The sequence below is a fragment of the Crocodylus porosus genome, unplaced genomic scaffold (genome assembly GCF_001723895.1).
Source record: "Crocodylus porosus isolate Cpor-Errol unplaced genomic scaffold, CroPor_comp1, whole genome shotgun sequence".
NCBI classification, from domain to species: domain Eukaryota; kingdom Metazoa; phylum Chordata; order Crocodylia; family Crocodylidae; genus Crocodylus; species Crocodylus porosus.
The window spans coordinates 1088620-1109358 of record NW_017728949.1 but is presented as its reverse complement, the minus strand read 5'-3'; the positions used below and the strand labels follow the sequence as shown (position 1 = coordinate 1109358).

General features: G+C 44.8%; 1 protein-coding gene across 1 annotated transcript in view; it reads left to right on the top strand.

Annotated features, from left to right (window-relative positions):
* The window catches only part of PSMD11 (proteasome 26S subunit, non-ATPase 11), a 30780-nt gene that overhangs the window by 214 nt on the left and 9827 nt on the right, over positions 1-20739 (top strand). Inside the window, exons 2-8 of the mRNA XM_019554293.1 lie at positions 2311-2427; positions 8687-8811; positions 15076-15147; positions 15509-15566; positions 17347-17541; positions 18494-18638; positions 19008-19068. Of these exons, the coding sequence (XP_019409838.1) occupies positions 2311-2427; positions 8687-8811; positions 15076-15147; positions 15509-15566; positions 17347-17541; positions 18494-18638; positions 19008-19068 (773 nt within the window). The remainder of the gene's footprint in view (positions 1-2310; positions 2428-8686; positions 8812-15075; positions 15148-15508; positions 15567-17346; positions 17542-18493; positions 18639-19007; positions 19069-20739) is intronic.

Below are 20739 nucleotides of genomic sequence, written 5' to 3'. Positions count from 1 at the left end.
CCCCCCTGCTGCGGGGGCACGAGGGGTCGCAGGCTGCAGACGGAGCCTCCCCTCGCTCCCAGGCCGGCCCGGGAGCGGGGTCCCGCGGCTGCGGCATCCCCGTGTGTCATCCCCCTCCCTCTCCCGGCGTCCCTGTGGCCACTTTCCCCCTCTCAGTAGGGGACAGGCGGACACCCGCTTCCAGCGTCAGCTCCCTAGGCACAGGGTAGGCCCCGGGGCAGTGACACCTGGCCCCCCACACGCAGAGGCAGGAACATGGGCACGCGACTGCTCTTGTCACTCGCGTCTCCTCATGTGGGCTTCTGTGATTCTGGTTGCCGGTGCTGCGTTAGTCCTTTGGAGCATCTCAGACAAGAGTAACCGAGGCCTGTTTTATGCAGAGTGTCCCCAGGCCGAAAGGGAGCGGCTCTAACAGGGGTTTGCTTTATGGGCTACTGGTTTCTGAGGTTAGACTCACCGGCACGTACATGGTGTTTGTTCTGTGCCAGAGTGGTGAGGACAGTGCCTGAGGTGTCCCGGTCACATCTGGGGAGCGGGCAGGCAGAATGACAGCATCAGATGCTGAGCCATCTAAATATAAGCTTGCGCTTGTAAGTGAGTCAGAAGCGTTGCTTGAAGTCAGCCTTAGAAACCACCCTCGTGTTGGAGCACTGGCCTGATGCGGAATTGAGAAATCAAAGAAGTTGCTGAAGTATTAATGATCTAAAGGACCTCTTTGTCCAGTGTTTATTTACTCCTGAATTTGAGAAGGGAGAGGGAGGCTTCCTTTGCTGCATGCCTCTGCTTGAAGTTTCTAAGTAGAAAATAGAGCAAGGTATTGTTTTATAATGGGGATGTTACTGTGTAGCCCATGTAATATGTAGCCATGTAATGCCACTTGCAGTTGGAAATGCTGTAAGTTCTTAGACAAAAAGGCCATAAAAGTTGCAGCTTTTCCACTGCCAACTGGTGAGAATTGGTTTATGTTGCCTGTCTGTCCAGGGGTTTCAGTGGTGTCCGTCAATTTAACATCCAGGTTTTGTGTTGGTTAGGGAGGTTTGTAGTAGTTGCCATAAATACCATAGTGTTTATCAACCTGAAGGTAAACGTTTTTGCTGGGGAACTTATTTTCCTTTTCTGGTATTAAAATACATTGCGACTTGGGTCAGCTCTTGGGCAGTGTGAATGCAGCCAGTTTAAAAGATAATTTGAAGTGTGAACATTGGTCGTAACGTGTGCTGAACAAAGCAGGCATGCACTAGAGTTCTTGTGTAGCTGTTTATGTCTGAAAAAAATACTTTAAAACTTTTCAGTTTAGGAGTCCCAGCAGGGACGGCATGGGGATAAGACAGGAGGGGTGATCTTTTGTGAACTTTTTGGAGGCGTTCATTTCCATCAGTTACAGAATACCAGGTGTACGTAATGCAACTTTAGCTATCTGGGGAGCTGTCCCAAGTACTTGGCAGTGTTAAATATGTCTATGCTACTAGATGGACAGTTGATCTATCTGTGGTGGGGGACATGCTTTGAACATGTTACTGCTGTGTGCTTGTTACAGTAATAAAAGGGACATCTGAGTATTAGACCTTGAAGTTAAGATTTCTCAGGTGGCCTTATTGATGCTGATGTGTGCTAAAAGTTAACATACTGTGTACTGTTCTAGTTGATGCCTATATGCTTTAAAGCTGTGACTGTAAAGTACTCATTTTGTAACAAAGTATTTTTCAGAAGTGTATCAAACTTTTACAGTGAAAGTGCTGAGATTTCATCCTAAAGTAATAGATAGCACTTAATATTTCCAGCGTGTGATATGCTGCTGAACATGGTTATATTTCTCGAGTTCATGCTGGCTTAGCATTATTCCAGTTAAACTTCAGCCAAGTAATTGCAACATTATGTGCAGTAGCAATAATGGGGCCTCTTAATACCAGCCCTTAAATTGTTCCATCTTGCCTGGTTCTGTGCTTCAAATTATGTAGCTGGTTAGAACACTTGTAGGCAATAGTAGGGGTTTGTCTTTGGAACAGTACTTCTAACAGCTGGAAAGTATCTAGTGATAGTACTTCTAATAAGCATTAAAACTTCAAATTCAGCCAGGCACAAAAACACCTATCAACTGGATTGAACTATTTATAGGGAAACGACTCTGTAGACTTCTGTTGCATAAGTATCTTAAATTCTAAATTTTAGAATCTGCCGTCTACGTCTCGGAGACTGTATTGATTCCACTGTTACTTGTCGCATTTGTTTGATTTCAGAAAGGAGTGCAAAAACTTAATAACATATGTTGAGAGTTCTCTCTGGTCTGAAAATGGTGTTAAAGGCAGTTGTTCCACTTTCTTCTAGTGAAGCGTGATGTCCTGGAAAATGATGAGGAAGCAGTACAAGTCAAAGAGCAGAGCATCCTGGAATTGGGATCGCTCCTTGCCAAGACGGGACAAGCTGAAGGTAAGCGCCAGGTATTTGACTGGTTGCATCTTCCTTATAGATTGGGGCGGGCAATTATTTTGGGTGGAGGGCTGATTACCCAGTTTTGCAATACCAGGCTGTGGAGGGCCACATGGGTAGCCCCACCCCTTGACAGGTGCTCTGCCCCCTGGTCACCATCTTGGAACTAATGTCCCTATGCCTTGGGACCAATGTCCCAGGGCCAGCAGTGGTGTGGCCTAAAGCGGGGCCCAAGCTGGCAGAGGTCTGTGGAGCCAGGCTGGGCTGCACCAACAGGGAGAGGGGGGAGCTGGCCTGGCTCCATAGAGCCCCTGCCAGCTGGGACCCCACGCTTCTGCCACCCTGCTTTGGGCCAAGCTGGCACTGACCCCAGGGCACCAGTGCTGGCCCCATGCCCCTGCTGGCTCCTTGCCCACTCACTCCCAGTGCCCCCCAGCTTGGTGGTACAGGCAGGGGGGCAGTGCACAGCCCCGCCCTCCTGCTTGCCAGCAGGGAAGAAGCTGGTGCTGAGCGCAGGAAAAAGCAGCTACTCGCCTACCCCATGGCTGGCGCTCCCTGCTGCGGGTGCTCGCAGCCCACGTGGGGCTGTCTGGAGCAGGCACAGGCAGCCCCACGCGGGCTGCAAGCGACTGCAGTGCGGGGCGCTGGCCACTCAGCAGGCGAGGGGCTGCTCTTCCCTGTGCTCAGTACCAGCTTGTAATTCGGCCCTACCATCAGGCTGGCAGTGGGGCCAGGTTACAAGGTAGTGCTGAGCATGGAGGTGGGGCTGCAAGCACCTGCAGCAGGGAGTGCCAGCCACAGGGCAGGTGAGGAGCCTAGGGAAAAGCTGAGTGCAGGAGGAAATGCAGCCCCTCCCCTGCCTCATGGCCAGCACGCCCTGCTGCAGCTGCTTGTAGTCCGCACAGGGCTGTCTGTGCCACAGGGTGCAGGCCACAGGGCAGGTAAGGGGCTGCTTCTCACTTCGTGCTCCTTCCCTGCCCGGGGCACCTCTGCCCTTCTTTCCCCCTGTCTCCTCCTCCTCCTCCTGCCCCCCCCCACACACTTTACATGGGGTTCCAGAGCGGGGCAGCCACGTGTTCCCAGCCCCAGCAAGGGCTTCTGGTTGGGTGGGGATGGGCAGGGGCCCCAGTTGTTGGAGCCTGCTGGGCTTCCCCTGGGTCCTCCTACCCTTGGTTCCTGTCATTTTTGACGGGAACCAAGGGCAGAGAAATGTTAATGTTCTACATTTTTTTTAGGGGCCCCCTTGGGCCATATTTTGCCCACCCCTGTTATAGATCCATAGAACTAACATCAAAGCAGAGGTGGGCAGGAAATGATCCTTTCATTCTGCAAGTGTTTTGAAACCTTTTTTTTTTCTTTTCTTGAACTTGAAAAATACTTTTTTCATACTAGAAGTACTGAAACAAGACTCTTTAAAAGTTTCAGAAATCTTTACAGGATTTGTCAAAGCAAACCTTTTATCACAAACTGTTTCTGTCTTTGTCAGTTGGTATCATTTAGTAAAACACCATTTTTTTTCCCCCAGAAAATTCACCAGTCCTTCATAGGACCTCTTTAAGATGGAAGCTATAAAAGCCAGAAACCTGCTCAAGCTGGAAAATCTACATGGTCCCAACATGCCTTATTGGGAATTTTAAAATGTATTTAGTCTTTTGTCCTCTGAATTTGACAGCTTCTGACTTATACAGAAACTTGGCAGGTTTCTGGTTGTTCCAGGTTCCTTCTTAAACAATTTTCCCTGCCCTGTGGGACACTCTGCAGCAAGCAGTCCTGGAAGCTGCTCCTGCTTGTTGGTGTTACTCTGCCTCCATTACCACTCTGGTTGCAAATGGCAATGTGTACAGCATAGCCTGTAAGTGAGCCTTGTTGGGACTGCTTATAGCGGGGTAGGGGCAAGGAAGGTCTCTGCAAGGGGTAGTAGGAGCTGGCTGAGTGCAGAGCTCCGTGCTGCTACTTGCAGGAAACTTCTTCACCCCTCCCACCCAACTGAGGCTGTCCCACGTGTCCTGTAGAGTCAGGGGGCAAAGACTGATCAGAGTTGCCACACAACTTGCAAGAACCAGGATTGTTTCTGGGCATCCTTGCAGGGTGGGAACAGTTCTACTTGCCGCTTCCCTGCCCCCCAGGACCAGGGCTTTTCCCAGGGTGCAGCATTCAGGACTCCGGCTCTTTGCCACGTTCTAGCCCTCAGGGCAGGATTTCTCACGTGAGCTCTCGGAGCACAGACAAGAACCCAAACTCTAGCAGCACCATGGTGGAGGGTGGGGAGTGGGCTGCCTGTAGCCAAAAAGCTGGACTGGACATGGCCAAGGGAGTTGGACCTCAGCTGGTGCTGCCACCTAGCTTCCCCCACATCCTATCCCCTTCTCATACCTGGTCCTAATGATCAGATGATTGGCAGGACCAGGCAGGAGGTAACCCCCAACCTGGGACAGAGCCACCATCGGCCTGATGCACCTTCATGTAGGGTGCAGTGGGTATACAGCCTGTGTGCTGTGGCCCCTGGCTGCTTAGAAGTTGGACAGCTCTGCTCTGAAACATAACTTAATAAAACACTGAACACTTGCAAAATGTTCAGGATATCTGCTAGTGAAAACATTAAGATATGCCCTTCAAAGATGAGTTGATAGTGCTCTGAGAATCTGCGTGTGTGTCCCCCAATTAGGCCAGAGTGAGGTTATTGAACTTCCCTTTGTGGTGCTTCTTGAAAATTTGGGAGGCCAAAGAAGGTGGGGAGAGATGTTGATGTTTCTGTTTCTCACTGTAGCGTGTCATTTTTGTGGGAAAGGTGCTGCCACTTCCTCCAGCTGCCATCTTCCATGTGAAGCTATTTTCCAGATTAAAAGGGAATATGCAAGTGACTTCCTTTAGGCCTACTTGTTTCTGTTGCGGAAAACTTAGTGGTATAATTTATGCTGTGTCTTCTCCAGGTCCTTGGTGGATGACTAAAGCTACCCATTGCATTATTTTCCCTTACATGTAAGACTGGAGGGAAATAGCCCAAAAGGAGTTAACGTAAGGGGCTAAGTTTGTATCTCTGAATTTTATCCTAGACTTCTCTGCAGATTAAGCATGAGAGTGAACTGCCTAGGACTGCAGTTTGTGTCAGTGGCCTGTCTGTAACAGGAGTGAAATCCATTAGTAAAGTTTACATGAATAATGGAAAATTTATTCTGTTTTCTAAACTTTCCAAAAGAATGTTTCTTTTTCTACAAGGAGGTCATTGTCTTCAATTTACTCTGAAAATCTTGTTGAAAGGAAGGTTTGAAAGGCAAATGGACCATTAGTTGCAACTGACACAAAGAAATCTGAAGTTGAGTATTTGCTGCCACTCAGGCAGAATGGTTGGCCCTAACATTCCCAGGGATCAACATTTCCAAGTATTCTGACTGAGAAGCCATCACAGCATAGGAACTTGTGGAACAGTTAGTGTAGAAAGCATCAGTAGAATGCTAGATCTATTTGGACATGAATTAACATCCTTGGGCTTGATAACTTCCTGGAAGTGAGAGGTTCTGCAGATCCAGACACAACTAGGAAAGGAAGATCCGACTGTTTATTTCTTAGACATTTTATAGATATTAGGTCTGGAAGGAACCTCAGAAGATCGAGTCCAGCCCCCTGCCCCAGGGGCAGGAAGTCAGCTGGGGTCAAAGGATCCCAGCAAGACGAGCATTGGGACATTTCTGAAAGAGTTCAGAGTAGGTGCTTGCACCACCTCTGAAGGCAGTCTGTTCCAGGCTTTGGGGGCTTGGACAGTAAAGAAGTTTTTCCTTATGTCCAGCCTTAAATTGGAGGAGTTTGTTACCGTTGGAACTTGTCATCCTGTGGGGTGCTCTGAACAGGCGTTCCCCCAGATCCTGATGCACACCCCTTATGTACTTATAGGCTGCCACCAGGTCACCCCTGAGCCTGTGCTTTTCCAGGCTGAAGAGGCCCATGGCTCTCAGTCTCTCTTCCTAAAGCCTGTTGTCTTGTCGGCTGATTGTGCATGTGGCTCTCCTCTGGACTCAAGGTTTTCTACATCCTTTTTGAATTGTGGAGCCCAGAACCGGATGTAGTACTCCAGGGCTTAAGAAGTGGAAAAGGACGATCTGGCAAACTTATTTTTAATTTGCTATGGTACGGGGAAGATCATTGTTTATTTGCTGCTGTTGTGGTGGGTGCTTTTCTGTCTGAAAAGTCATTGAAAAAATAATTTGTTTTCTTATTGTAATTCTGAGGACTTGTATTTAGGGACCATTGAAACTTGTGCTGGAAGTACACTGTGCAGCAGCTCCCTTTAATCGTGTAGTTTCCCTTGCATGCTCTCTTCTTCCCCCCCCAGTCTCACTCACCTCCCTGCCAATCACGATGGGTGGCAATAACCATGGCTTATTTAAGACTACAGTTTTTGCTTCCTGGCCATCAGGAACAAGTGGTGAATAGTAGTGGGGCATTCAAGGGAAACTTCTAAGATTAAAGGAGCCACTGTGCAGCACACTTCCCCTACAGATTGCGGTGCTCTGCACTTGCATCCATTAGGTGATTTTATAAAGCTGAGAAGTTTGAACTAGAATGGGTTCCCTAAGAATGAATATAATGTTGCCAAAAATCTTATTCTCAAGCTGCCCCTGTTGTCATTTCAGGGGGACCCAGGGGAAGTAACATTGTTACTTGTGTGAATAAGTCAGAGAGTTAGAATTCCAAATCGCTGTCAAAGTTCAAACTGTAATAACTCTAAAGCAGAAAAATCCCCAAATATATTTTCCTTTACAGCAGGGGTGGGTGAAATGTGGCCTGTGGGCTGGATGCGGCCTGCCAGGCTGTTCTATCCATCCCATGGGGGCCCCTAAAAAATTTAGAAAATTAACATTTTATCTTCCCCTGGCTGCCTGTCAAGCAGCCCTCAATGGCTTGTCAAAACTCAGTAAGCAGCCCTCCGTCCAAAATAATTGCCCGCCCCTGCTTTACAGTATATAAAAACAGCAAACTTGAGGCAAGAGAGCTCAGGCAGGATGCAGTTATGATATTAACTGCTGATTTGTCATGCTTTTTCATATACAGTAGAATTGATTCCTGCATTGTGTCTTTAGTATCTTAAAAATGAACAAATGGCATATTACAGTCTGTATCTTCTATGGCCTTTCTGTTGGATGCCACAAGGAATCAGTGCCACATTTAGCCAAGACTTGGATGTTGCAGCGACCCCATTAGGTGCCCTACTTCCTTCTGAGTCAGTGTTGAGCCAACACTTTGGCATAGTGCTGGGCTGCTGGAAGTACCAGTATTGTCTTTTTAGGTGGAAAGTAAACAGAAGTGAGAACAGCCTGTCAGTCTAGGCCCCAGGTGCTTGTATGGGCAGTACTGTTAGCTTTCTGTCCCAGTACTGTTAGCTTTCTGTCCCAGCCAGATTTTAGTATGGGTAAATATTTTGTCCCCCCTCCCCCCCCAATTCCCGACATAATTAATTTGGATACAGTATCTTTTTTTTTTTCCATCCGAAAGTGTTGTGGTGTTGCTGTATAGGATTGAATGCTCTCATTGCCACATTCCATCGCCTTTTGGGAAGAAGTGATCTGTCTTGGCATGTTTTGCTCCATAAAGCCCCTTACGTTAGGTTGAAATGTGCCATACAAGCATAAATGCAGATAAAACTAATAAGCAGGGTGGCAAATTAGCGAGTGGATTAACAAAGTAAGAACTAAGCAAGTAATGCATATAATAGAAAGTATGCAATGGTTTTGTTTTTATAATATATGTTTCTCCACATTAACAGCTAGATAGTGTGTAATTCGCCTATTGATGTTGATGGGAAGACTTAATTTACTCTTAAACCGGTAAATTAATATTCAATATAGTTGCATAATGTAAACAATAATTTCTTTATCAAAAAATCACAAGGACTTTTGCAAACATTAAGAGCTTTAAAACAAACTTGAGGTAAGTATTACACAGGCTTTTATAGATGGCCAAACTGACTAATTTGCCTGAGGTGACAAAATGGGTCAGCAACAGTTGAGAATAGAACTGGGAATTTTATCTCCCAGTTCCCTGATTTATCACAAGTCATACTGCCTCAGGAACTGTTTACCCCAGTGTCCTATAAACACTGTTGATTACTCTAATTTAAGTAGTTAATGTAATATATATTACTGAATGCAGGCCTATTAAATTCCATTATAACTTGACTACTGTTGTGTTGTTTTCTGAATGCCTAAACATTTGTTTGTTGTTGTTGTTGTTGTTGTTTTTTTTTCATTATTTGTCCTGAAAACAGAACTTGGAGGACTTCTGAAATATGTTCGACCCTTCTTGAATTCCATCAGCAAAGCAAAAGCAGCCCGCTTAGTCCGATCTCTTCTTGATCTGTTTCTTGATATGGAGGCAGCTACTGGACAGGAAGTAAGACCCTTTAAATGCTGACAGGAGCTCATTCCTCAGGTTCACAGTACCACTACCTAGCTTGCTTTGCTTTATACTGAAGAGTCACTTTTAAGTGGTCCCAAGACATGCTCATTTAATTCATTTGATTACGTTCCATTAAGGAAATGTTGTATGCCTTTATATAGTTCTGTGTGAGTTAAACAGAGTTCTCTTTTTATGAAGCCTTATCACACTAGAGGTCAGAAATCATTCCTAATGGAGGTGCACTGATATATTGGATGCCTGTCGGATTGACACCGATGAAAAGGAAAATGGCATTATCGGTTATTGGCTTTTTTTTTTTAGCCATTATAGCAGATAAGGCATAATTATTGGTAAACATTATAGCCAGGGTCCTGGACATCTGGTTTCCTCCCCACCCTGCCCCAGGGCTGGGGCCCCTGGATGCCTGGGTTCCCTTGGGGAATGGTGGGTTTCCCTTTGCAGGTGGGCAGCATTCTAGCCTGCAAGGGGTCCTGCTTAGGGCTCCTGGGAGCAAGATGCAGGGGGTGCTGCATGTATGCACATGGCCAGGAATACAGCTGAGCAGCTCCCTGCAGGTAAGTCTGTGGAGGGGATGGAGCATGGGGGAGGGAAAGTGGTGTGTGGGGCTGCAGATCCAAGCCCCCACGGTAAGAGAAAGAGTGGAACTTGAGCTGGGGGTGCTGCCCAGGCAGGGTGGTGCATGGGACCTGGGGCCAGGGTAGGGATCAGGACAGCAACAGGCAGCTTTTCCTGGGGGGTGAGGGGGAGAATCTCCCCGCTGCTGCACGCACCCCTCAGGAGAGGCATGGGGGTGCATGTGCCCCCCCAGATTTGTGTGTGGAGCAGATGCAGGCTGTTCGCTGTAGGGTCAGGGCTCTCTGCTCTGCTGCCTTTCCCTTGGGAGCTCTGTGCTGGTCTCATGCCTCCTGCCCACGTGGCAGAAGTGGGGGTGGTGAGTTGTGTTCCTTGCTGCCAGGTGGGGAGGGCATGTGTGGCTGGTGTGGGGCTCCTGGGGCAAAGGCAGCAGAGTGGAGAGCCCTAAGCTCAGTGGGCAGCCTGCATCTGCCCTAGCTTGGCTCTGTTCCACTTAAGCATCCTGGTGTTTAAAAAGGGTGGCAGGGGTGCTTCAACTAAAACTCATTCAGTGAGCTTTAGTTCAAGTGCCCCTGCCACAATTTTTAAGTGTTAGGATGCTGATGCAGTGCTGGAGACTGCTGGAGTGGACCAAAAAAAAGGCTTATATATGTCAGTAAATGGATTATCGGATAGGCATCGGCCAGTATGGTTGGTTTATAATTGGCTATCGGTATCGGCCAAGAAAATCTTTATTGGTGCACCCCTAATTCTTAACTCAGTGCCATGGATTCCATAGAGAAGTCTCACTAGGGATCTTCTACCTTTATGCTGTTGTCATGTGACTGTCAGCCAGTCCAGGCATAGCTGCTTGTAGCAGGTCAGAGCTCAGCTTCCTGGATTCTGAGATCAGGCTTTTAGGTCACAGAACCCGTTGTCTCTGTGGTGCCACCATTCAGCCCCAGCTGGCTCAACTTCTGGCTCAGGTGGGGACTTTGTGCTCCTTCCTTTTAAAAGGGTAACCAAATTTGAAAGTAGTGGGCAGGTAGTTTCAACACTATTTACATAGTGCTATCAGTATGCAGTGCTGTGTGAAAGATGTAATTACTGTCCCACATGCTCAGTTTTTACCAGTTTGTGTCCTTTTTCTTGGTTTTTTAAGTCATTCAGTTTTTACTGATTTACACCCATTTTTCAGTTCAGATCCCTGTTAATCGGCACGAGTGGCCCATTCCCTGGAAGTGGAAGGGCAGAGACCTACTCCCCACAACTGGCACTACACCCAGCTGCTCTGCACAGGCCCCCCTTCCCCCAAATGCCAGGGCAGCCTGGCAGCTGGCTGCTGCAACAGGGAGGGTCGCAAACACAGCCAGGGAAGAAAGGCAAGGCACGGTGCCTTATGCTTCCTGCTGCTGATTCAGGAGCCCACATCCCCTGGGAAGAGCCTACCATAGGTCCCCCAGTTCATGCCTCCTGGGAGGGCTGCGTAGCAGCAAGAGCTGTGTCCCACTCCATGCCCCACACCCACTGATGGCTCTCCCCGCCTTGCTTCCTGGTGCTGCTCTGCTTCCCCCTGCCCCTTTCCAGTCTTACTCTCTCCCTCCCTCACCGCTGATTTTAAATGTATTTTTTTTCCTTTTATCCCGATTTCATCCCGGTTTTTATGTTTCGAAGATAAACCTCAAAAAACTCCCTGATTTTATTTAAACAAACAAACAAAACAGACTGAGAATGCGGAACACTAGATGTAATGCATCTGATTCAAGGGTTCTGGTCTACATATAGCCAAGGTTTCAGTGGCTTATAGGGTAGATGGAGTTTAAATAAATAGGTGCAGTTTTGTGAATACTGCTTATCACCTTTTAGCTGTGACCTCAAAAACTTTGTGTTAGTAGGCTATGTTGAGGCTAGTATTAATCATATTATAGATGGGGAAATTGAGACAATGATTATTCTCAGCATCAGGGTTGAATTGAATCCATGGATCCTGACTCTTAGAGAGGATCTCCCTCTCTGATACCTTCCATACTTTTAATGGTATCTCTACCAAACACTATCTGCTTCATATTAATGAGGGTTTTACTTGCCCATGAAAAGACTGCTCTACTGCCAAGTAGATTTCTCCAGCCTGGAACTCCTTCCAGTCCAAGCTAAACATCTCATTTCCCTCTGTTCTTCAGAATCAGTTTTATTGGATGAGTGGTTGATACCTGCCTGGTACACTCACAGACTGTATCAGCAGCCATGAGCTATTTGACTGTAAAACTTGACTAATGTGAGAATAGAGCTTTACACACAGGGAGAGGGTGTTTAAGGAGAATCTGATTGAATTTAGAGAGACTTTTCTGAAGGAAACTTGATGGAGGTTTTTTTTATTAAGACATGCACCAAAACAATAGTATATTCTGGATGGGCGGAGTATCTCTTGGTGATTCCTAGGAAGGAGATGGCTCCATTATATCAAAATATTTACCACCATAATTGGAAGAGACAGTTGGGAGGAAAGTCACAAATACTTAATCATTACTTCTAAGTAGAGTATTGTTTGGTCCGAAACAATATATGCATAGAGACTTTATTAGCTGCTAAAAGGATTGGTGCATCACTTCTACAGTACAGCCTGTCACCTGGTAAGCAAATAATTAAGGCAGGAGTTGCTTCCAGGCCTAATTCGTCTTTGTACATTACAGTGCAATGAGTTGTCTAGTCATAATGACTTCTGTGAAACTTTCCCTCCCCAAATCTGAAGTGTCAGCCAACTGCTGCAGCCATAAATTGCTGCTTTTGCAGTGCACCTGCTAAATAGCTGTTCTTTCAGTTCAGAGACAAGTGCATTTTGGTGACCTTTGGACAGTGTGCAAAATGTGCTACCTCCTGCCCTCTGAACTATGCATGTTCTAATTGGCATGGGATATAATCTCTTTATTCCTCTGGGCAATCTGGACAGCTTTAAAGAATGCAGTAAGCGATTTTGTTTTTACTCCAACTTTATCTTGTAGGTAAAACTTAAATCTCTCAAGAACTAGCTCCTAAGTCATGTGTGCTTTCGAGGGTTTTACTATATGAAGGTTACACACAAACAGCTTGGACTTGATTGGTACCTAAAACGTGCTGTGTTTTCCTTTTATAGATTCATAGATGCTAGGGTCAGAAGGGACCTCAAAGGATCATCGAGTTTGACCCCCTGCCAGTGGCAGGAGAAAGTGCTGGGGTCATGTGACCCCAGCTAGTGCTTGTCCAGTCTCCTCTTGAAGACCCCCAAGGTAGGGGAGAGCACCACCTCCCTTGGAAACCTGTTCCAGATTCTGGCAGCCCTAACTGTGAAGAAGCTCTTTCTGATGTCCAGCCTAAATCTACTTTATCAGCTTGTGGCTGTTGTTTCTGGTTATTCCAAGGGGTGCTCTGGTAAACACAGCATCTCCTATTCCCTGCTGTCCCCCAACCCCCCGGTGAATTTGTATACTGCCACAGGATCCCTTCTCTTGCAGAGGCTTAAAAGGCCTAGGGTCCCTCAGCCTTTCCTCATAAGGCCTTCCCTGCAGGCCTCTAACCATACAACTGACCCTCCTCTGGACCTGCTCAAGGTTGTCCACATCCTTCTTGAATTGCGATGCCCAGAACTGGATGCAGTACTCTAGCTGCGACCTGACCAGTGCCCCAGTGGGGAAGCATCACCTCCCTGGACCTGTTCATGATGCACCTGCTAATGCATGACAAAGTGCTGTTAGCTCTGCTAATTACTTTGTCACATTGATGGCTCATTCATCTTGGGGGGGAAGGGGGGCCCCCCACCTATAGGTATATTGGTGATTCCCTCTTCCTAGGTGTAGTACCTTGCACTTGTCTTTGTTGTTCTCTACCCACTTCTCTAACCTGTCCAGGTCTGCCTGGATTTTGTTTCTTCCCCATCAGTGTCATTGCTTCACTCCATAGTTTGGTGTCATCTGTGAATTTGGACATAGTGCTTTCCACACACTCATCCAGGTTGCTGATGAAAATATTGAACAGCACTGGACCAAGCCTTGGGGGACCCCAGTGCCCACACCTTTCGAGGTTGATATCAACCTGACCGCCACCACTTTGGGTACAACCCTTAAGCCAATTCGCCACCCACATGATTGTGTAATCGTCTGTGGCACAGCCGTTCAATTTGCTTATAAGAATAGGATGGGGTACAGTGTCGAAGGCCTTCTTGAAGTCCAAGTAGATGACATCTACCTCGACTCTTGCATCCAGGTTTTAGTGACCTGGTCATAGAAAGAAACAAGGTTAGTCAGGAAGGATCTACATGCTATGAACCCATGCTGGTTGCCCTTCAGCATTATATTACCCACTGGACTCTTATCAGATCCTTGATAATCTTTTTAAGGATTTTCTGAAGAGTAGAAGTGAGACTAACTGGTCTATAGTTACCCAGATCCTCTTTCCTCCTCTTCTTGAAAATAGGGACCACATTGGCCCTTTTCCAGTCCTCTGGGACCTCACCTGAGCACTACGAGTGCTCAAACAGTCATGCCAGTGGCTCTGCTATGACACTGGCTGATTCTTTCAGCACCCTTGGATGCAGCTCATCCGGTCCCGCTGATTTAAACACATCCAGCCCCTCCAAATGTCTCTTTAGTAGGTCGGCACTGACAGTTGGTGGGCTGGTGTTTCTCCTGCATCTGTCAGTAATGCATTTGGAAGATTTGTCTAGATCCGAGTTCAAGAATACCGAGGCAAAAAACTAATTGAAGAGCTCTGCTTTGTCCCTCCTATCTGTCACCAGCTGCCCTTTTAGCTGAATTCAATTTAGTTTCCTTTTAGTTGAATTCAAAAGCGAGCTCTTTTATGCTTATGTTTTGATGAATCCAAACATCTTTGTTTCAAACAAAAAAGCAACTCTAAGGGGGAATATCAGCAAGGTTCTAACAAACTCCTTGCTGGTGATTTTTTGCATGTCAGAAGAATACATCTTTGTATCCCAGTGCAAGAGAATCTTTGACTGGTAGATGTAAGCCAGATCTGTTTAAAAAAAAAAAGCAGAGGCAGAATGACATGTCTGTCTTTGGTATAACCATGTTTTGACTATAGAAAGCTTTCATTACAATAAATTTTAGTTTTGCTTGTTCTTTTCAATGCAGTACAGTATCCTGACCAGCAATTGCAAATAACAGATTGTATCTAATGTTGGAATATGTTCTGACTGCAGATACAAGGATAAAATCCAAATTCTGTATCTGTGGCTGCTGCTTATTATCTTAAATGAATCAAGAAAAGATAACTTGCTGTTCAGCATGGATAAGCACAGGTATTTTGTCTTACCTGGCCAAACTTGTTGTCTTATACAGTAGTATAGAAATTGGTTAAACATCTGATTTCAGTTCTGTAAGGGGCAAGAATTTCTTTTGGTTATCTTTTGTTGGACCAACTGCATGGTTGGGATAGGCTTCAACAAGCTTTTGAATGCAGTGGAGTTTTCTTCAGGTCACCTGAAGGTCCAATAAAAGATATTACTCGCACAGACCCTTACCTTGCTTACATTTCCTGGACCATCTGGGCTACAACATCTACATCAAACTTATTTCAGTTTTGTCATTGTTGTGTAATGAGAGAATGACTTAATGAATCTGGATCATATGATCTTACTCTTCTGTTTGCAGGTAGAGGATTTTTAATTTAATTTTCTTTTTGTGCTCCCTTTAGGTTGATCTGTGCTTAGAGTGTATTGAATGGGCCAAATCTGAGAAAAGAACTTTCCTGCGGCAGGCTCTGGAGGTAGGCTGAGTGTTGATTTACTTTCTATTTGGTGGCAACTTTTCTACTTGTCTGGATTTTGTATTTGTAAATATTTCCTGCTCAGGTCTTTGTGTATATGAAAATCTATGTGATTATTCTAAGGCTAGTTGTCCTGGTTGAGGGCATGTTGGCAAGAAATTTTTCTTGACAGGAGAGAGCTTGATTACTTTTATTCAGAACCAGTAGAATTTCCAGACAATACCTAGGGTTAGTGTGTTGCATTGTACACCCTAAATTAGTGAAACCTGCAAATTAATAAGAATACCATATCCTTTTGCAAAATAAATCTATGCTACTTTTCCCTGACTCTCCTCAAAGCAGTTCCTTTTCTGTTCTCCAGGCTAGGTTGGTGTCTTTGTATTTCGATACTAAGAGGTATCAAGAGGCTTTGCAGCTAGGTAAGTTTGCCACTAGGTGGCGATGGTTCATTGTTTCCAAATTTAAGTTAGAGGTGCATATGGGGAATGACCAATTGTCCTTGTAACATGATATACTTTGGTAAGTTAATGGCTTCAAAGACTTGAAATCCTCTGGCCTGAATCAAAGCTCTGTTTTTTCCACTGCCAGCACCATAGACTTGTTTCAGTTGGATTTTTAAGCAAAATGTAATCAGATGTAGTTGAATACAGAATACTAATATTTTTCAAGGGACCTGTGGGATTAGGCATCTAATGCTTCTAGGTCCTTTCAGAAGTGGTATCAATAAAAGCATTAGTAAGGCCAAAAATAACTGCTACATATAACAGGCCCTTGTCCTGGTAACATGATATTGTGGCACAGAAGTTGGGACTCCTGAGCTCTCTTCCAGTTCTGCTACACACTCACTTTGATAACTTTGTTCAAGTCGCTATGCTTTTCTTTGGTTTCCGATTAGTAGGAGTAGAATTTAAGTCACCTGTGTAACTTAGGCATGGTCTGAGCACAAGCTTTTAGAAATCTTCTGTTTAGTTAAACAGTTCAGACATCAAAGTTGCATCTGTTTATCAACATAGCTTGGGTCTGTATGCTGTCTAATTTTAAACTGATGAGAGTTGCACATTAAAGTTAAAATTTTTTAATTCATTTGACTTCAATAACCCAGCACAACTTGTGTATGTAGAGAAGCCCATAGAAAGTCAGTAGAGACTGCTGCTGAGTCATTTAGGTGCTTTTGAAAAGGCAGCAACAAGTACCTATAGATCTAAATGTGTGTATACAGCATCCTGCTCAACCTTGTACGTATGGGACATGGGGAATATGGAGCATGGAAATAACGTGTTTCGAGGGGTGACATTTGTCTGCTGCTGGGGGAGGGGCAATAATAGGTCTCTGCAGCCCCTAGAGAGGAGTTGAGGGAAACAGGCTTTGGAAGTCAAGTTTGAAGAGGAGGTAAGTTCTCTTCAAGCTGATTGGTGCAGTTTTGCTTTTTCATGCTTTGCTGGTTTCGATAACAATAGGACGGGTTTTTTATCTCTTTTTACATCAAGACGTTTCTTTAATTCAAAGGAGGGGGGAAAAAAGCTGCTTCTACTGGCTGGCTCTTTGCCTCTGTACTCAGCAGCATTGAATTGGTGGTTCATCTGAGTCTCCTGGGTCTTCTCTTCCTATCAAGAAATAAGGCAAAGGATGTGCGGCATCTACTTTTTAATCCATAACTACTTAATGATTTAAAAAACAAATCCCCATCATCCCAAATTTGGAAGCGAGTCAAAGAAAGCCTTGATCAGTTCTAGAAAGCGAAGTTCAGACTAGCACTTGATTTGCTCAAAGATCTGTCATGAATCTGATACTGTCACCCAAAGAACCTTTTCATAAAGATGGGTTGAATCTCACCACGTGCTGTAAATTACTTAAGTTTATGCCCCTTAAGGCAAAGCAGCAAATGTCAACTTGTCCAGCTTGCCCACGGTTACTTGCACCATCAGTAATGCTTGCCCTAGAATACAGAACTTTCCTTTGAACTTATCCAGCTTTGTCTGGTTCAACTTTCTGTCCTTTTGTTTCTTGGAACCACAAAATGTGTTGGCATGAACACCCTGGATACTTCTAGGCCCTGAGCCACTGAAAGCATACCTAGAAAACAGCACCCTTTTGGGGAAAGAGGGTGTTGTCCACAATGACCTTGAATTGCTGCTGCTGGCCAAAAAGAGGAGCTATTTGGAGCAAGTTACAAAGGCTCTTGTTCTTGTTTCTGGCCAGGCTCTCAGCTTCTGCGCGAGTTGAAAAAGATGGATGATAAGGCTCTGCTGGTTGAAGTGCAGCTGTTGGAAAGCAAGACATACCATGCCCTCAGCAATCTGCCAAAAGCACGAGCGGCTTTAACCTCTGCACGGACCACAGCCAATGCAATCTATTGCCCGCCCAAATTGCAGGCAGCACTGGACATGCAGTCAGGTAAAAAATCTTGAATAGAAGCAGGGGGGGACTGGGATCAAGCCTTTAATGCATTACATGACCTGTTGTGCCATACTTACAAAGCTGAACCTCAAAAATAAGATGTTTTGCCCCATGCTATTTTTATATAGAAAAATGGTACGGCCTGCAACCCAGCGTTTCATGTAGTCTCATTAATTTAGCCCATTTATTTATTTATTTTTACATGTTTTATGAATGTAAACAGTAACATATTGCTGTAATGTTTTGAGTAGCAGTACTGTGTAAGTATATACCTGAGCATTCGGAATCATGGCTTTGACCTAACATACTGCGAGTGGTTTAATTCATGATTTTGAAATCAACTCAGTTTTTCTTCTGGTCCTTGAGTCTCTAAGGTGAATAACAAACGTATCCAGACCTTCCAAACCATGACGGCTAAAAACTTACATAAATAAAAACTAAAGATATTCTTGTTATCAGTTCAGGAGCTGAGGCTTGCTTTTTTTCAATATAGTGGTAAACTTATGTAGTAGGTAGTCATTGTTAGTCTCTTTAACCAGGCAAAAATTTTAAGTGATCATTTATACTACAGTTTGAGACAAGACCCCTGAAATCTTTATAGCCAGCAGGTCCATAACTCCTGTTACAAATGCCACTCAAAGGAGCTTGTACTCCTGTCATTCAATCATACAGAAAAGAGATTCCACAAAAAACAAGTACTAAAGTGCTGAAATGTGGCTTTGCTTAGACACATCCCTTGTATGTTTTTTCCTTGGTTTTGTAGTCTGTCTCTAGTCACTATTTTGAAGAGTGAATGTGGTTTTCCTAAAACAAATGAATTAAAAGGATGAAAATAAAAGGAAAATGTTCCGTTTAATGAAAGTGCAATGTATAGCATTAGCTAGCCTTGTTATTTCACTGCCTTTAGAGAATTCAGAATTGACTTCAAGTCTGCTTGTTCTCTTTACAGGTATTATCCATGCAGCAGAAGAGAAGGACTGGAAAACAGCCTATTCATATTTTTATGAAGCATTTGAAGGATATGATTCAGTTGATAACCCCAAAGCCATCACTGCGCTCAAATACATGTTGCTGTGCAAAATCATGCTCAACGCGTACGTGGCAGTTGAATTCTGGGAAGAACACTTTTATTACATTTAATTGGGAAGGAATTGTCCATATATCTCTTAGCTAATTGAACTGAAGCAGACAAATTTAGTTAGCTGTTTATTCCTTCATTGTATTTGTTGCTGTAGTCTCAAGAATCTGGCATTTCCAGAATATATGTGGTAGAATAAGTCCTGAAGTTGTGGGTTTTTTTAGGTTTAGTGGAAAACTTGAAGACTTCTTGATGCATACTTTGTGTAAATGTGGATCAGAGTCAGGAAGCATGTGGCTCAGTTGAAAGGCCAGTCTAATAACCTGTATTGAGAAGTACAACATTACTCACTGTTGGCTAAATTCATTCTTCCCTTTCTCTCCAGCCCAGAGGATGTGCAGGCATTAGTGAGTGGGAAGCTTGCTCTGCGGTATGCAGGAAGACAGGTACAGAAAACTAAGGCTTTCTATCTTCTTTCTCTCTGGAAAGGATAAAAGTTGATTCCTCACTGGATTCTATTATGCATTCATATCTGACACTTTCTAAATGATCTGTATTCATTACCACTGCACTAAAGAAATTGGCTGTTAATATTTCTACACACTTCAAGTCAGATCCTGAGCTTACTGAATCACCTGACATCCATTGATTTCAGTTGCAGTGACTTGCACCCAGTGAAGATCTGGCCCCTTGTTACTTCATTTAATCTTCTCCCAGGGCTTTGGTACACTGCTGTATTCTTAGTTGTCATGTTGATGGGTCTAAACATGTAGGTGCTGAGTACTCTCCGTTTTCCAGGGACTGCTGCAATGGCAGTCTTGGATCAAATGTATGGATGCCCAAGTTGTTAATTACTCTCACTTGTTTTGGTTGTTCTTCAAAATCCCCTTTTTCTTGTCCGGTAGAATTGAACAGTCTTAAGATCCAGAGGACTGTAAAGTGAACAACAACAATTGGCATCTTCCATCTAAATAAGCCCAGCTTGTTCTAATGGTGTGCAAATTCCTTATGATTCTTTAAACTTGGTAGCATTTCATTAACACAGTGACTCCCAAACTTTTTTCCTGTGCCCCTAAATCTGGGTTGTGACCCCTGCCCCTGCTGCCCATTCACTCATGCTCAGCAGCGCCAGCAGAGCCTAGGCCAGGCTGGGATCACGGGGGGCAGCAGCAGCAAGAGCCAGGTGGAGCGAGGGGCGGACCCCCGTGACCCTGATTTGGGCTGTGTCGCAAGGTTGGGAGCCACTGCTTTAACATGTATGGGTGTTCTGGTTACTTATAAATTACCGAAAAAAGGTGGCTTTGGTACATTGGAATGACCCTGCAATAACAGCCAGTTTGTGTTCACACCACACCTTGTTAAAATAGAGGGTCATGAACTAAGAGCTGGACAGACGTAAGCAGTGACACCCTCCCTGCTCTTTTGGTCGTTTATTTAGTTGCTGTGGCACAGGAGCTAATTTTAAGCCCTCACAGTTGTCTGAGTGATTATCTGAGAGATGAGACAATGGTAAATACTGATCATTAAGAGGAAGTACTGAGGGGGTGGAAGGAGAGAATTTTTTTTAGAACTGAAACTTCCTTATCCTTGGCCAGTTTCTAGATAGTCCTAGCCTCATCTTTTTCACTTCCCCCTGACAGTCATACCAAATATACCTTTTTCAAAGAGAGGTTAAAACACTTTATCTGGATACTTCTGTGGCCCCTTTTATAGCATATGAGCATTTTAAAGGTTGTCTTCAACGTTCCACTGAGAGAGTGTTGGTCTATTTAACAGGTATGAAAAATGAGTTAGAGGACAAATGAACTGTCCAAACTTCAGTGAATTAGCAGCAGATGGAAGAACAAAATCCAGATTCCATAGCCATTGGCTTATACTGCTCTACTACTGCACCTGTGTTCTTACTACTCAAAAACTTGCAGTCCAGGCAATAGTACAAAATATTGATGCAGTTGGGGGTGGGAACTTAAAATGTTCTCAGAATTACGTAGTGAAGAGGCAGAGCAAACTGTTGCTGTAATGGTGTGGTTTGAAGGTCCCATACTTTGCAGCATGCCAGGCTTAGAAATGCTTTATCTGCGGGGCTATTCAGTTGGTGGCCTGCAGGTTGCCTGTGG